Source organism: Camellia sinensis, chromosome 6 (genome assembly GCF_055761805.1).
Source record: "Camellia sinensis isolate YWXY chromosome 6, ASM5576180v1, whole genome shotgun sequence".
Classification (NCBI taxonomy): domain Eukaryota; kingdom Viridiplantae; phylum Streptophyta; class Magnoliopsida; order Ericales; family Theaceae; genus Camellia; species Camellia sinensis.
In genome coordinates this window covers 34,852,469-34,870,828 of record NC_138966.1, presented here as the reverse complement: position 1 = coordinate 34,870,828, position 18,360 = coordinate 34,852,469, and the positions used below count along the sequence as shown (strand labels likewise).

At 41.6% G+C, this 18,360-nt stretch overlaps 1 protein-coding gene across 1 annotated transcript in view; it reads left to right on the top strand.

Annotated features, from left to right (window-relative positions):
• The window catches only part of LOC114311389 (eugenol synthase 2-like), a 54,596-nt gene continuing 36,236 nt past the window's right edge, over nucleotides 1-18,360 (top strand). The window contains exons 1-2 of the mRNA XM_082873680.1: nucleotides 1-229; nucleotides 1,534-1,668. Of these exons, the coding sequence (XP_082729806.1) occupies nucleotides 47-229; nucleotides 1,534-1,668 (318 nt within the window). The 5' untranslated portion in view covers nucleotides 1-46. The remainder of the gene's footprint in view (nucleotides 230-1,533; nucleotides 1,669-18,360) is intronic.

Here is an 18,360-nt window from a genome sequence, read left to right as displayed (position 1 = left end):
AACAAAATAGTTTTTTTTCTTGCTTGATTTTCCGGGAAAATTAGCAATGGCCGAGAAAAGCAAAATTCTGATCGTCGGGGGAACAGGATACATCGGAAAATGCATAGTCGAAGCGAGCACCAAGTTGGGCCACCCAACCTTCGCTTTGGTCCGAGAGAGTGCTATTTCCGATCCTATTAAGGAAAAGCTCATTGAGAGCTTCAACATCTCCGGGGTCACTTTGGTCCATGTATGTATATATCATTACTTACTTATATATAAGAAAACTAGCTACGCACGGAACAATTATAGATGTTTATATTTGTTTTAAATTTTTTAATATATAAATTATGTTTTTTAAGATTTTTTATAAAAATAATTTAACAATATTATCACTAGCTATAGTATATGAGAGAAGTTGAAAAGAGTACTGCAGTAACTACGCATGGATTGTATTTATAATTATTTTTATGAGGAAATTTTAAATGGAATAATACTATATGCACCAATTAGTATACTAACTAGTGTATGAATTGATGATGTGGTTTAATTTAAGAGGTTTTTGGTATTTATAATGTAATTAATGAGTGAGGTCAATAATAATATCATAACTAGTGTTGGTACACTAGTTAGTACACTAATTGGTGCATATAGCGTCACCGTTTTAAATGCTGATCAGAAGATTTTGACCAAATCAAAATGCAGACATGTAGAAAGACATGTGAATTGAAAAAGTTAATAAATGCTGATCAGGAGATTTTGACCAAATCAATAAATGCTGAGATTTTTTTTTTCTTAAATCAAAAAATCAAAAAATTGAAATTGAAATATTAGAACTCCCACAAAGCTTGGAGTTAAAAAATCATTTTTCCTTAATATATATATATATATATATATATATATAGATTTAGATTCTATAACACATTTGTCAGTTATGACGTTTGGTACTTGGTTATAATTTTTTTTTAATTATTAGTTATAATATTATTTTTAGTTTGATGGGTGCAATAATTAACCTCATAAATGTCATAATTTTGTCACATTCTTGTAACTAAAGTGACCCATTATATAATATAAATAAAAATATTATTGGTTTATTGAGTTTCAAAATTCTAACTCTATCTTCATAAATTTTTAAATTAAAAAATTATAAAAATACACATTTTGAGAATCTATTCGTCATTTGATTAATATGTTATGCATATTTAAACTTAAATCTTATGAAATATTTTATATGGAAATCAAATCAAATTTTTGTGTATGTTTCAAAATATCAAAATCATATAATTTATTGATCAATAAGGTAATATATTCCCTAAAATCATAATGCTTTTTTAAAAAATAATTTATTAAAGATTTATAATATGAAAATACAAATGTTATAAAAAGATAAAATTTAATAATATTATATTATCATATCATGAGCACTTTAGTTATAATAATAGTTCTTTCTTATTTATTATTATCTTCTTTTCATTTAATTTAATATATTTTGCTAATCAACATGGTAAGTTTTTTAATTTTTGAGTTATGGTTGTTTGTTGATGGGAACAGGGGGATATGTACAATCACGAAAGTTTGGTGAAGGCGTTTGAGCAGGTCGATGTGGTGATATCAACGGTTGGAGCCATGCAGTTGGCAGATCAAACCAAGATCATAGCAGCCATTAAAGAAGCTGGAAACATCAAGGTTGGTGTGTCTTTGTATCATAACAATTGTCTTCTTTATTGCCTCATTTTGTCCTCTGCTCATGATTTTATTAAGGGGAATTGATCAGTAAATTTCATTTTGTGGACTTGTAATTCATAAGGTCCTGAATGTTTTCTTAGTGACTGGGTGGTCTCTTAATTTGTTTGTTGACAGTTTTGCCACTGCTAGCATTATTGATTGACATTTGGTGTGGGTTTGTTTTGGATAAGGTGAATGGGTGTTTGTGTGTCACGCTGATCGAAAAAGCATACTAATACTGTTTTTAATTTAGTAAGTGTGTAACACTCAAAACATGAGACGTGGGTTGTGACGTGAACACAAGTAATTTGACACATTTTTTTTTTTGTGACGTGGATTGTTTCACGTTTCGGCTTTCCATTAGTTTGACCCTTTGTTTTCCAATTGCCATTTGTGACGTTTTGACGTGAACCTCACCGATTCCACCGATTCTGGTTCTCAATCTCACCGATTCACAGTTATGGTTCTCAATCTCAATCTCAGTTCTGGTTCCACAATTCTGGTTCCACACTGGTTTCACCAATAATCGAAACGATTTGCCGGATTCCTTCATCGTCGTCTTGTACTCTGATTTCGATCTGCCCGAAATCAGAACCAAAATCAGAAACGAATTCAGTACTGTTCACGTGGATCTTGTGCCCATTGTTCACGTCGATCTTGTGCCCATTTCTACTCGGATTTTTCAACACCTGAAATCAAAACCAAAATCAGAACCGAAATCAGTACTGTTCACGTCGATCTTGTGCCCATTGTTCACGTCGATCTGGGGTTTCTCGATCGAACTCGAACCGATTCAGAGATTGCCTCCTCCTCCTCACAATCACCAAGTGAAAAACGGATCCCTCTATTTTTCTTTTGAGCACTGTTGGCGTACAACACCTTGGTCTTTCCTCGAACGATGGCTTCCTTAACCATTTCCAAGTCCCTCAAATCCACAAACGTCGTCGTTATGTTGCAAGCGCGTGGGAAGAAATGGGTGAGAAGTGCGTGGGTCCCACCGTACAGTGTCTGAGAAGCCACCACGTGTCCGCCGCTGCTGTAGAGTTGCAACAACGTCGACGATACGGGGGACATGCCACTGGAGGTGCAGTAGGCGGCTTCGGTGCCCTCCAGAGCCGCCATCTGGCGTGCAAGGTTGAGAACCGTCGGATTGAAGTGGCGGCTGTAGATGAAGAAATCGCGATCTGGGCCGAGTTCGCTGAAGAACATACGTCGCATGGTCTCCGACTCCATCACGGTGAATGTAGCTAAGGCTTCGACCAATGGAATACACTATCACACCTACACCCACCCCCACCAAACGTGGGATTACATATAAAAAAATGAAAACATAACAGCCCATAATTGATGTGAGGGCATATTTGTCCCCCACATAACAATGTAATTCAAAAAATGAGTTATTAGTAAGATATCTCTACTATCATGGACTGCCCAATCAAACAAAATATTCGTGGGACCAAATGGAATACAATTTCGCCATATGGGACTTTCTGATAAATTCCCCTTTTATTAATTAAAAAAAAAATTAATTCAGTGTTTATTTTTGGAAAAAATGGAAGAATCCCTCCAGCTCAAAATCTAAACTTAAAGGTGCTATTTAGGTTTTGTTTCGATGATTCGAACTGTTCATTTTGTCGGGTATTTTATGTATTCTATCCACACAAAAAATTAAGTTGATTTGATAATTGTAATTTGTTCAATTTACTACATTTTTCACTAAAAAAATAGATGACAATTGCGTTTTTAAAAAATAAACATACATTTTTTTGTGACAAACATAATAAATTGACCAAGTTATAGTCATCGGATCAACCTAATTTTTTTTTGTGGATGAAATACACAGAGTACCTAATAAAATGAATGGTTTGAATCATCGAAATGAGATCCGTGATGAGCTCCACAGGCCCAAACAACGCCCTCTAATGTAGATTTTGGACTAGAGAAAATCTACCTCAATTTTTTTTTAAATAAGTGATTAATTTTATACATATTAATAATTAAAGTTATAATTTTTTTTTTTTTTTTATGAATATGTAACAATTTTTAGATAATACCACTGACAAATTTTTCCTATTAAAAAAAAAAGGTAAATGGATTTGGCTTTAATATAAATACTTATATAATACCTAGAAAATTATAATGATCCATGTTTAGAGTTTGTCCGTTTATCTCCTGATTAAGTAAAATGACTGTAGGAGCCGGATTTTAAAGGAGGCATACTTTAACAGACAGGTATTGCCCGGCTCTATCCAGAACCATCAGGATGCTGAATATAAAAGGTAGATGGGCCGAATAGGTACTGAGCTATGGAGCCGAGTAAATATGAACATAATGAGCGAAAAGTGGACCTGGCCCCGAGGCCCAGGGAACGAGTATAAATAAAGGAATAGCAGACGAGAAAGATATGTGATAATTGTGGTGTTTAACTTAGAATACAAGTAATCTAGAACGAGAGACTGACTTGTTCGTCGGAGTGCTAATTCCGGCACCCCCGACCGGAGTGTTTACTTCCTTTCAGGTGCCTATCGGTGGATCATGAGCGTCCCCCAAGATCGGAAGAGTATTTCCAAAAACCACTTCCCTACAATTGGCGCCGTCTGTGGGAATACTCAAGCACATCCATGGCGGACGCGACGGAGGACCCTCCAATAGTCGCTGATGACACAACACAGATAGACGACTTCACTCCAACAAACACGCATGGACCGGAGCCTAACCCAGTAAGACGCGCTTTGAAATTCGGTTCATCTTCGACTCCACAACATGAGACAATGCAGGCGATCGTGGAGCAGGCAAAGAAGAACGAGCAGCGGTTGGAGAACATGATCGCTAAGAACGAGCGTCTCCGTCAGGATTTGGCACTGGAGGTGGCAAAGTCCAAACAAGCCGTGCGCTAAGACCCGGAGCGACCTCTGAAAGCAGGTGGTCGACGACCTCGAGCCCGGCTACAAGACACTGATAGCGACTCCGACTCACTATCTCCGGAGCCCAAAAAGAAAGGACGACCTATAACTTTCAGCTCTTCTGAAGAGAGCCCACGCGTAAGGCATAAGCGCAGAAGAAACAGCTCAGATGACAAGGACCAGCACGATCCTTTTGTGCGATGGATCGCAAGGGCAATCTTGCCCAAAAAGTTTAAAGCTCCGTTATTTACTCTCTATGATGGCAAATCAGACCCTACTGATCATATCCGCCACTACAAGCAAGCCATGACATTGCATGCAGATGACGAAGCCCTCATGTGACGAATATTCCCCAACAGTTTGGGACCACTGGCTGTCAGGTGGTATTATAAACTGGAGCCGGCTTCGATCAAAACCTTCCACCAATTACAGAAGTCTTTCAGGGCCAGATTCATCACAAATGAGGTCCAGCCGAAACAAGCCGACTCTCTATGGGCAATACAAATCCTGCCAGGAGAGATACTAAGAGCATATTCGGCACGATATTGGGAATGCTTTAATCTTGTAGATGATGCTTGCAATGACTCCATGGCCATCACCGCCTTCAAAATGGGACTACACCCAGATAGTGCCCTCCGCAGTTCCTTGACCAGAAGACCCCCTAAAACAGTCTGGGGGTTGATGAAGAAAGTAGAAGAATACTGCAAAGTAGAAGATGACGCTTTGTGAGTTAAAGCCAGACATAGTACCACCAAAACGGCCCCCCTTGAGATTGCCCAGCCAATAAGTTCCGTAGCTTCTCAGAGCCATGAACCATGCCAGCGGACTAAACGAGATAATAAACGAGATTCTCGCCGACCAAGTGATCAGTGCCCACACCAAACAAATGAGCAACTGCAAGTTGATAACAGGCGCACAAAGCGCGCCGACAAGAAATATACGGAGCTGTCAGATTCAATCAGCACGGTTATGTCCCAAATCCAACATCTTTCATTTTTTAAATAGCCATCCAAAATGGTGGGACCTCTCGACACGAGAAGACGGGACTGACAGTGTGAATATCACAAAGATCACGGTCATGATACGGACAACTGCTATGCTCTGAAAGACCACCTTGAGGAATTGGTGCAAGATGGTCGACTTCAGCAACACGTACGAAAGAACGCAATCAAAACTGTTGCCTTTCGGAAGGATTCGCCTCTGCTCGGCATCATTCATGTGATCTACGACCTTCCAACGCCACTTGCCGTACACGTAATTCAAGCCCCCCAAAAGCAACTCACACCATCGAAGTAGCCCCACGAAGCTCCGAGTATTATCTTCAACGATTCTGATCTTATTGGCGTAACACTCCCCCATAATGATCCATTGGTCATTGAGCTACATGTAAATCGATTCGTCGTTGAACGCGTCTTCATAGACCAAGGAAGCACTTCGGAGGTTATGTATTACGAAACCTTCGTCAAACTCGGTCTCAATCAATCAAACCTGTCTCCGGCTTCCCATCCATTGTTTGGCTTCAACGCGAATCCAAAGTATCCGTTGGGAAGGATCACACTACCTGTTCGAGCCGGCTCCCGAACGATGGATGTAGAATTCTTGGTCATCAAGCTCCCATCGCCGTATAATATCATCATGGGGCAAACTTGGTTGCATGCTATCCGAGCCGTGCCTAGCACCTACCATCAGCTGCTGCGCTTTCCTACCCAACACGGTATTGAGCAAATCCGTGGTTCCCGGCACTCCGCACCAGCATTTTGTCCCCCTCTCAAAATACCGAATCGAAACATCTTCGACTAACACGATTATCATCGGAAGGATTCCATATCGGCTCAGAATCACTTTACGGCCCTGGAACTCGAGAATTGTCATTAAAACCGACTTGTGGGGAATGATCTCAGTTCTAAAAATGATTCTCCATGTACATATTCCTCCTTTGTAAATGCAAGGATTCTTGTTGGGCAGATATAATCTCATCCTCTGCCAAATCTAATTAAAAAGGGCATTCCGACCAAAAAGCTTGCTCGGCGCATGACACCGTTGGGCTGATAAAGCCTCCGAATTCGGAGCGCCCTTCGTGGATATCACAATTGGCCAACTAAAGCCTCTAGATTCGGAACCCCCTCGGCGCATGACGTCGTTGGGCCGATAAAGCCTCTAGATTTGGAGTGCCCTTCGTGGATATCACGATTGGCCAACTAAAGCCTCCGAATTCGAAGCCCCCTCGGCGCATGACGCCGTTGGGCCGATAAAGCCTCCGGATTCGGAGCGCCCTTCGTGGATATCACGATTGGCCAAGTAAAGCCTCCGGATTCGGAGCCCTCTCAGCGCATGACGCCGTTGGGCCAATAAAGCCTCCGGATTCGGAGCGCCCTTCGTGGATATCACGATTGGCCAACTAAAGCCTCCGGATTCAGAGCCCCCTCGGCGCATGACGCCGTTGGGCCGATAAAGCCTCTGGATTCGGAGCGCCCTTTGTGGATATCACGATTGGCCAACTAAAGCCTCCGAATTCGGAGCCCCCTCGGCGCATGACGCCGTTGGGCCGATAAAGCCTCCGGATTCGGAGCGCCTTTTATGGATGTCACGATTGGCCAAGTAAAGCCTCCGGATTCTGTCACACCCCAAACTCGCCTCTAAAAGTTCAGGCATGACCCATACAGAAATGGACACTTAACCTGATATACATATCATATGGGGCCTGAACGGAAGCATTTAATATAATAAAATAACACAAAAAAGCATCTATTGAGCTAAACCTAACATGCCAAGATCACATTCGTGAGAGTCATTTATTTTTAGACATACCCGTACACATACATGACCGCATAAACGAACATTGGTATAGAAAGGGGTCATATACATACATTTTAACCTTAGATAAATAATTAAAGTGCAAGCCAAAATCTTAACAAAACTTGACATAAATGCATAGACTTGGTCTGGGAGCCTGGGCATACTGAGGTTGACAACTGAAGGGTGAGCTTCAAGGGTTAAGACAGACTCCCAAAGTGATTACCTACAGAACAAGCATAATATAAAGTGAGCGAAGCTCAGTGAATAATAGTACATAAACGATTCAATGCTCAACTTGAATTATAATACATATCAATGCATACATAAATAATGGGCATAAGGTTAATTGATTCTGTATTAATTCTTGAACGGCCTAAGGCCCAGTCTTGAAACATATTGACTTGAAACATAATATCTTGGAACATGATGGCTTTAAGCCCTTGAACAAAGTGGCGATAGCCCTTGAACATATTAGCATTAAACTTTTAAACATGTTGGCATATAGCCCTTGTACATATGGCATGAAGCCCTTGAACATATTGCATAAAGCCCTTGAACATATGGCATAAAGCCCTTGAACATATGTGTATGAATTCAAGAGGTGTCTCACACGGACTCTAGAGGTGACTCACATCGTAGCACTTAGTTCCGTGTAGCACTTTGTTTCATATTATAATAACTTATCCGGAATGGCCATAGGCCTCATAACTTGCACATATGTATGGACTCAAGAGGTGGCTCGTACGGATTTTAGAGGTGACTCGCATTGCAGCACTTAGTTCCGTACAGCACTTTGCTCCATACCGAAAATACAGAATCGCCTCTGGCCTCATAGATCATATAGAATGGCCATAGGCCCAGATTGGCTATAAGCCTCATTCATATATGTATGGACTCAAGAGGTGGCTCACATGGACTCTAGAGGTGGCTCACAATGTAGCACTTAGTTCCAAGTAACACTTTGTTCCATACCAGTAATTAACAGGTTTTACAAACCAACCATACATATCATGTCATATCATAAACGGAAACAAATTCATACATATGCATTGTGCTTAATTCATAAACAAAAATCAGAATTCAAACTTAATTATACCTGGCACTTCAATAGTGCTAACAAGTCAATATAAAGCATTCTTGTTCCTCGGTACTAAGAACTTGTAATATCCTTGAACTTATAACATACGTGAACTTGTAACAGACTTAAACTTATAATATACGTAAACTTGTAACAGACTTAAACTTGTAAACTTGTAACAGACTTAAACTTGTAAACTTGTAACATACGTAAACCTGTATATACTTGAACTTATAACATATATAAACTTGTACCATACATGAACTTGTAACATGCGTATACTTGTAACATACTTGAAAACATGGTATTATTACCCCCGGGTAAGGGTCGTGTGCTACGGATGTTATGAATACTTTACATATATGGCCAACTGTTCATTACTTCAAAACGTAACATATTAGAACATAGAACATTTCTTGTTATATCATGTCATTACAGTACACTTAGCAAAGACAGAACAAGTTACATCATAATGTGGGTTACATGACAAGGTCATCGATATTTAATTCTGTCTTTGGGTTGAGCCATCCGTAAGTCAATCCGTTGTTTATCATAATACTTAGCAGGTATTAACGTATAAAACAATCCGTGGTCTTAGCTAATTATTCGTTAAGAAATAGCATAGTTCACTTGATCTATTAATAGCATATAGAAGCATGCACCTTTGTTTGCTCGTTCGTGTATGTTACCATATTTGACTTGTACTTAGCAGAGTACTACTGGTAGCCATTACATCATTTAACAGGTCGTTCCTGATAATTACTAATGAGAAATAAGCACATTTACAAATTGAATAATTTCAGAGATACGTGAATATCATGATTCCATAGTGCTTATACGTACCCTTGGTTCGTCATGAATCCCTATAGCTATCTTGCAAATAATGTTAGTATTCTTTATCAACAGTAAATCAAATGTACTGCGGAATAATGCCTTTAGATTTTCCAATCAACATATTGTTAACATAATTACTTGCAAGGTACAGAATGTTAACATTAAGAATCATTAACAATAATTGAACATACGACTACCGTACTACTACTCACAGTGCCACAACGGAGTGCTTGTCCCTCCTGGAATGTGCCCTGTACACATACATAACTTAGACATTAGTTCTTTTTCTTTCTTAATTCATTTCCTGCATCATTTCACTTCGAACGAATTTACAGGCATCTTAGGAACTTCAAACATGAATTTCAAAAATACCAGAAGGTTAAGCATGCAAAACAGAGCGTACGATTTTTTGCAGTTTGGGCCGCACGTGCGGCAGTGCTTCCCGCACGTGCGGTGATTCTGGCAGAAAGCAGTTCGAAAATTCAGCAAAAATCCAATTTTTGGTACTCTTTTTTCAAGGCTCAAAATAGGTTCTTTAATGGTTAGAATATGGTTCAAAAACATGTAAATAGACATCATAACATATATCAATCTCAACATAACTTGAATCTTTGATCTTTAAAACTTATGAACATGAACCAATTCCACCATGCTTCCAATTCCTTACACAAACACACATATAAGCAACCATATATCCATATAGATGGGTTCAAGTTTGATAATTGAGGAAATAAGATGAATTCTCACTCAATACAACTCCAAATCAATTCAACACAAAAGATAACAACTCCATAAATCATTTAGCACAACAACATAGAGGAATTTCTTTTTTATTCAAAGAGAGAGATCTTACCTTGAGTCAAATTCTCCACAATCCTCTAAATCTTCCCCAATTCCTCCCTTGAAAGACTTTTCTTTTCTTTTTCTCCCTAATTCCCTTTTTTTTTTTTGCAACCCTCTCAGGAAGTGTTTTTGTTTTTTAAGGTTCATGAGTCAAATGGCTTAAGCATATACATATATATATATAATGAATAGGACAAAATTTAATTAGTTTAATCATTCCAAATTGAAATTTCACAAAAATGCTTATTATTACCTAAAAATTATGCTGAGCTCAAATATGAAATTAATTTCGGATTATCAAGCCTCTAAGGCTCTCAATTTCTGATCAAATTGTGACGGATGCTTTCCTTACTAAACGGATACAGATTTCTCATGAAACTCTACATGAAGCATTTAAATGCACAAAATAAGGGACTGAAAGTATATCAGAAAACATGTACGAGGGTCGGGTTATTACAGATTCGGAGCTCCCTCGGCGCATGACGCCGTTGGACCGATAAAGCCTCCGGATTCGGAGCACCCTTCGTGGATATCACGATTGGCCAAGTAAAGTCTCCGGATTTGGAGCACCCTTCGTGGATATCACGATTGGCCAAGTAAAGCTTCCGCATTTGGAGCCCCCTCGGCGCGTCACGCCGTTGGGCCAATAAAGTCTCCGGATTCGGAGCGCCCTTCGTGGGTATCACGGTTGGCCAAGTAAAGCTTCCGAATTCAGAGCCCCCTCGGCGCATGATGCCGTTGGGCCGATAAAGCCTTCGGATTCGGAGCCACCTCGACGCATGACGCCGTTGGGCCAATAAAGTCTCTGGATTCGGAGCGCCCTTCGTGGATATCACGATTGGCCAAGTAAAACCTCCGAATTCGGAGCCCCCTCAGCGCATGACGCCGTTGGGCCGATAAAGCCTCCGGATTCGGAGCCCCCTCGGCGCATGACGCCGTTGGGCCGATAAAGCCTCCAGATTCGGAGTGCCCTCGGTGCATAACGCCGTTGGGTCGATAAAGCTTCCAAAAGCCAAATAACATTCCGAATTCGGAGCGCCCTTAGTGCACATCAGAGCAGGGAAATATAACTCGAGCCGCCATAACGGCATAAACGAAACAAAACGTGCCAACACTCGAAATAAGATGCTTAACAAAAATTCACAATGAAATACAAACTTTTAAAATAAAACATTTTATTCGATTAAACAATAATTACAAAAACGCAATTCGCGTTCGAGCATTACAAAGTCTACTTTCATACAGCGTCACCTTCATTCTCACCCTTCTCAAATTTTGAAGGCAAAAGAGGGAAAGTGGTCGTGAAGGTATAGCGACAGCGCCGGATAGTCGCCCACTGCCCAGAGAGCGTCCATAGCTCGAAATTTTTCGATCTAACCACGCTTGAATCCATAATATTCACACCGGCGCAACAATCATCGTCAAGGTCGAGAGCCTTGACACCATAGACAATGTCAAGGCCAAGATCCAGGACAAGAAAGAAATTCTCCACGAAAACAGTAAAATTCAACGGTTACAGCGCTACGTCGGCCTCTTCCTTCCTTCGGGGTGATCTGCTTCGACGACTTGGAGGTCAACGTTCTTCCCGTTCTTTGAACGCCCCACCCCTCGCACGGGTGGGTTCCTTGCTGCGATTCATTGTAGTGTCAAGCTCAGCCAAGGTTTGAGCCCTTCTTTTGCTGTTGAAGAAAATTCCATTCGATATTCACATTTGTCTGCCCCATGCAACAAAGTTGTTTTAAAGCAAGTCTGAACACAGTAAGTGAAATTACTAGGGCGAAACGTCTGAGGCAATCTATTTTTAATCCTTTTGGTGACTCCGAAGCAACGTCATTAATACTGAACTCCAAAAGACGGATGCCGATAGATGTTGGCCATAGCCATTTCATGTACTAATTTTTTGCTTTTTTGAGTTAAAATGGACTAATTATGGCAATTAAAGATGGGATGACAGTTTTCGGATTCGAAGCCCCTGGAGCATGGCACGTTTGGGCCAATTAAGCCCCTGAATTCGGAGCCTCATCGACGCATCACGCTGACCAATACAAGTCTCCGAATTCGGAGCCTAATTGTCGGAGCGATCATGACAAGCCGGCACGTAACTGTTCGGAATTAAATGACTACTTGAGCCAGACAATGTTTATACAATGAAAACATATGCAAACACGTGTGTGCCAAATGTAGATTACAATGAAACATTTAAAATAGGACGTTTTATTCAATCAGGCAACAATTACACAATTACATAGTATTTTTATATGGCGTCGTCCTCATCCTCACTCTTCTCGAGTTCAAAAGCAGAAAACAGAAAATGATTACGTTGGTAAAGTGGCAGCGCCGAATCAATTCCCAACGCCCGGAGAGCTTCTGTGGTTTGAGATGCCCTGATCCAACCGTGCTTAAAGCCATGATTCTCACATCGACAAACTTTTTCGGCGAGCTTCTCTTTGGTCTTCTGAATTCTGACCAATCGGCCGTCATGAAAGCCCTTTTCATAGGCCATGTTTCTCACAGTCTCGATCGCAAACATGCTCGCCGTATTACGATCGGTGATCGCATCACTAATCAGCCTTTAAGTAACCATCTCTGCGACAACCGGGTTGGGGGGGACGGCTGATTAGGGCGACGCAGGCTTGTTTTTCCTCAGCTTGCGCTCGGCCTTTTCGGCGCGAGCTTTTAACTTCCGAATGCGTTCGTCTCTCTGTTCTATGTCCCGACGAGCGGCGCGGAGACGCATACCGATCTCATAAGCCGCGTAAAGTCCCCTCACCGCCTCGTGAACGCCTTCATGAAACACTTCGAAGTCTGGACGGCCTACCATTGACTGCTGAACTTCGGGCAGAAAAATCTATCGAGCAAACTCGACTGCCACATTTGGGTCTCGAATGATGGAATCCGCCTCCGTCATCGGTCTGTTACCCACGAAGACTGCAAAACTCAATGGGCGAGGAGTTGCGTCGGATTCCCTTCCAGGATGAGATTGAAGAAACTTATGTTGTGGCTGATTATCCCTCCTATGCGATCTACTTCGACGTCGAGGAGATTGGTGTCTCTCCCGACCCCTTGACGTTCTACCACCCGTGCGCGACGGTTCACCGCTTCGATTCATGGCACCTCCCAGCTCAGCTAGCGTCTTCGCTTGACCTCTGCTGTTAAAGAAAAGCTTATTTGACATTCGCATTTGTTTCGCCTTCCTCAAAGAGCGGGACTGAGATGCTCATTTAGCACGTAAATAGGACCCTCATTCACGAAGTACACGCCCAATTATTCCCTACAAGGACAGCATCTCCGAGGCTACCTCATTAATAATGAAGCGTCAATAGCCCATCATGTACCGTCTTGTACCAATCCCAATCGCCGACTGAACCAAGCCCCAATCGCCCCATCAATCACTAATATACGGCGTTCTCGGTTCATGAACCATCTAGGGCAAGGGCAGATTCATCAATCTATACAGCTCGAGTGCCCCAGCCGTTCCACGAATCGATTTATCTGAGCACTAGTCTTGAATTCATTTTCTTTCTGACTAAATTGGATCAATATATACGGCTCGAATGCCCCAGTCGTTCCACGAATCGATTCTTACGTGCAAAATTTATTACGTTTTATAAGGCATTCTCGGTTCATGAACCATCTGGGGCAAGGGCAAATTCATCAATCTATACGGCTCGAGTGCCCCAGCCGTTCCACGAATCGATTCTTACATGCAAAATTTATTACGTTTTATTCGGCGTTCTACGTTCGTGAACCAGCTGGGGCAAGGGCAGATTCATCAATCTATACAGCTCGAGTGACCTAGCCGTTCCACGAATCGATTCTTACGTGCAAAATTTATTACGTTTTATACGGCGTTCTCGATTCATGAACCATCTGGGGCAAGGGCAGATTCATCAATCTATACGGGTCGAGTGCCCCAGCCGTTCCACTAATCGATTCTTACGTGCAAAATTTATTACGTTTTATTCGGCGTTCTACGTTCGTGAACCAGCTGGGGCAAGGGCAGATTCATCAATCTATACAGCTCGAGTGCCCCAGCTATTCCACGAATCGATTTATCTGAGCACTAGTCTTGAATTCATTTTGTTTCTGACTAAATCAGATCCCTAATTTTAATCAGCCGATAAGTCCGCTGTCTCACGCATGTTTGACATTTTATTCTAACTACTGACTCTCCTAACTATACGCTCATATAACAGATAATACGAAAAACAACTTGAGAGCATATAACATTTTCATTCATAAACTGGGCGCTGGCAGCGGACATACATATGAAAATCCAAAAAATGTGCATTGAATATACTTAATAAAACTAGAATGTCTCCCAGATCAATCCTCGGGATCAGACTCAAGTGGCTCAACGTCCACTTGCTCGTATGGAATTGGCACGGCCGATGTAGCTCCAACGGCAACAAGGGCTTTAAGCCACCCATGTTTGAATCCCCGATTTTCGAGTTTGGGGACTTTGTCTATGAATTCCTTGAAGGCGGCGCTCTTCCCAGCCTCAAGCGCCGTAGAAACTTTGGATTCGGCTTTTTCCTTGGCCGCCTTCAACTCCTTTAATTCAGCCTCTGCCTTGGCAAGCACCTCCTTGGTTAACTCGAGCGATTCCTCGCTCGCGTTCGCCCTATCCTCGGCTTCGGATCTGTGCTGGTCAGCAGTCTGAGCCCTTTCCATTTTCGCTTCGGCTCGCGTATTTTCCATAGCGGCCCTCATCGTCTTGAACTCGGCCCTGCTCCTTTCACCTTCAACTTCAGACTTTAAGTGGCCAATTCTTTCGGCGGCATCATGCTGCCGGCGGCCTAGTTCGGCTATCCTTCCAGCCATCTGTAAAACAAATCGGGATCATCACATCAAGCAATATAGTGTGCAAACCAAATCAAACGAGCAGAAAAGAGAATATCGTATACATACCAGAAGGGCAGACTGGGCAGCGAACGCTATAAGCTCGAAATCTGGCTCTTCTTGAAAAGTGGCCTTATCAGCTGGCAGTGAAACTGAGGCGGCCAAGCTCAACGCTACGGCCGGATCCTTTATGACGGATGCGTCATTAGAGATTGGCATGTTTTTGATCTTTGGTTGAACAACAAAAGGAACAACCACGTCGGATTCCTCTAAACGAGGCCTTTTGCTAATAAGACTATCCTTCGAGCCTGTGTCTCCCTCGGCATTATGTTTTTCGCCCCATTCTTTACGAACCAGTCGTTCTTCCGTGACCTATTGTTTGGCCTCCCTCTCTATCTCATCCAAAATGATTTGAGCCGTTTCTTCTGCAGTAACGGGTTGTAAACATTCAACCAGGGCAGGCTCAGAACGAGCGGCCTCTACCTTCTTTCGAGCAGGCATTCGCTCGGCATTTCTCTTTCTTGCCATCTGCGTGAGATTTTCCCCGGCCATGCCTTTAAAAAAATCGCCGGGCAGGTCCCCCAAATCCATAAAAATGTCTCTGAAAGAAACTCTACCCGACCCGAAATGGACAGTGAGTTAGCCTAGTTAAGACCGGTAGTTTCAAATGCTAATTTTGGAGCTTCATCGACCTCTTCGGCCTCGGTAATGAACTCCCTAGTTGATTCGGCGACCACCTCGACCTCCGGCTCTAAGTCTTGCTCCAAATCGGAAGTCTCGAGACCAATCTGTCTCAGGGACTTGAAGCTGGGGAAAATAAGAGCTGTATGGTGTTGTCCACCGGTTGGGATTGGAATGTTGTCTGCGGCCGAGAACGTAGTATAGGTAGGCTCATACCTCAGAAGAATATGGGCGGCTCTACCTTGTTTCTGTACGTTTGGACGACCAAAATACTTTAGCGCAGTCTTAATGTCCGAAAGTACTACGTCGTCAGCCGAGGTCAAAACCCTTTTCAACTTATTGCCTGCAAAAACGAAGGATTATATTTGGAGAAGAAGCTAAATAAAAGAAAGTTCAACAAACAAGGGATCACACGGCAACCTGGTTCACCCCTCCGTCTAGGAATAGGGTCCAGGCGATCTTCGCCTTCGCCGAATTCCCAGTTGCCCCGAACATTGACCATTACATCATCAACTCGTTTGCTAGAGCTGGCAAGCATGGTTACCAAGTGATGGTCGGTGTCCCTGGCCCTGAGAAAGTAATGCCTGAGCCGACCGGAGGATTTGGCTATAGCGTAGCAATGCCGAATCGTAGGAATGCCCAGGTTGATACTGAGGCGCCGGTTCAATTCAACAATTCCCATTACGATTTGAAAGAAATTCACATTGAGTTGCGAGGGAATCAGATCCCAGTGGCGGAGGACGGCCCTAAGAAATGGATGTAGGAAAAAGCGAACGCCACCCTCCGCAATGGATAGCAGAGGGAACAAGATTGTATTTGGGTCATCCCTCTCCATATTCAGTAAACTCTCCGTTACTGGAGATAGATGAACATCATCAGGAATAGAGAAATGTTTTGAAATTCGACCCTCAGAGAGAAGGTTTTTCAAATACTTAGCCATTCTAGAGAGAACTCAAGGATATTCTAAAGAAAAAAATAAATATGAAAAGTAGGATTGCAAATAAAAGAGAAGAAGACTTACGAGAGGCAAAGGGAACGAGAAGAAGACGGAGAGGAGTTGCAGAAAATATGTCAGAGAAGAAATACCGATAGGCGGTCCAGAAGGTTCAAATATTCGAAAAAGTATGTGTTCGAAGGGACTTAAACTTCAAATCATAATAAATGTGAGAGAAGCACGAATGAGGCGGGAAGGCGTTACAATGACCGAAAAGCATGTACGCGTCCTGACATGCATCGGGAAGAGGATTAACTGCCGAATTTCTGTTTTCCCAAATCAAGAACCAAACACGCCGGCTAACTGATGCTAGAAGGGTGTTTGGGGGGCAATTATGGGAGCCGGATTTTAAAGGAGGCATACTTTAACAGACAGGTATTGCCCGGCTCTATCCAGAACCATCAGGATGCCGAATATAAAGGGTAGATGGGCCAAATAGGTATTGAGCTATGGAGCCGAGTAAATATGAACATAATGAGCGAAAAGTGAACCTGGCCCCGAGGCCCAGGGAACGAGTATAAATAAAGGAATAGCAGACTGAGAAAGGTATGTGATAATTGTGGTGTTTAACTTAGAATACAAGTAATCTAGAACGAGAGACTGACTTGTCCGTCGGAGTGCTAATTCCAGCACCCCCGACCGGAGTGTTTACTTCCTTTCAGGTGCCTATCGGTGGATCACGAGCGTCCCCCAGGATCGGAATAGTATTTCGAAAAATCACTTCCCCACAATGACTTTAATGTTTTGGAGAAACTACGTATGGTAGGGGAACAGAAAAAATTTATTAATACATGAAAAATATAAATGTGTCTATAATGAGATGTAAATGAAAGAGTGTGGAGTGACACTTGCACTCTTCATGTGTTGATAATTTTTTTCTTTTCTCTCTAATGTTTTTGTCTGTCAACTCCTTGACATGGACTAGTACAGAGTTTCATCTCCCTTCATGGCCCATCTCTTCCCTGTCACCATGGACAAATTTGGTCAACACTCCGGGAGACATTTCATTAAACATTAGAGGGACAACATATGAACCAAAAAAAAAAAAAAAAACAGTCAAGCAAAGATTGTAAGAAAAAAAAAAAATCACTCACTGTAAGACATTTCAACACATTTCATGAAAAAATCAAGCAACATAAAGTTTTAATAAAAAAAAGAAAAAGAAAAAACAACAACAACAACAAAACAAAAACAAAAGCAAAATCAAAAAACAAGTGGCCTATGAGAAACAAATTAGAGAGAGATATGTAGTGCAAAATTTGTTGATTGTTGAGAAGGGACCTAGGTTATTGGTGCTACCGTCGTGATTCATTAAACAAATTAATTGATGATGTCAGCAAATATTGTTAGGTAACCCAATGGTTATTTAACAGAGGAGGCAAATTATAATGAGATTATAAATTTTAGGGAGGAAAATGTAATTTCCAAAACAGTATTGAAGTATATTTATTAAAATCAAATCTCAAAAAGTGTATGTGTAATTTAGTTTTGGACTATTATTTATATTATTTTGTCAACAATTATCTATGTTATATGGATTCAGGTATGGGTGTATGTCTAAGTATCAAACCTTTACAAATTTAAATTTTAAGATTAAGATAAGGTAAATTACACTCATCTCTCCTGAAGTTTGGAGAAAATATAGTCAGCTTGCACTTTTGACATAATTATACTGACGTCCC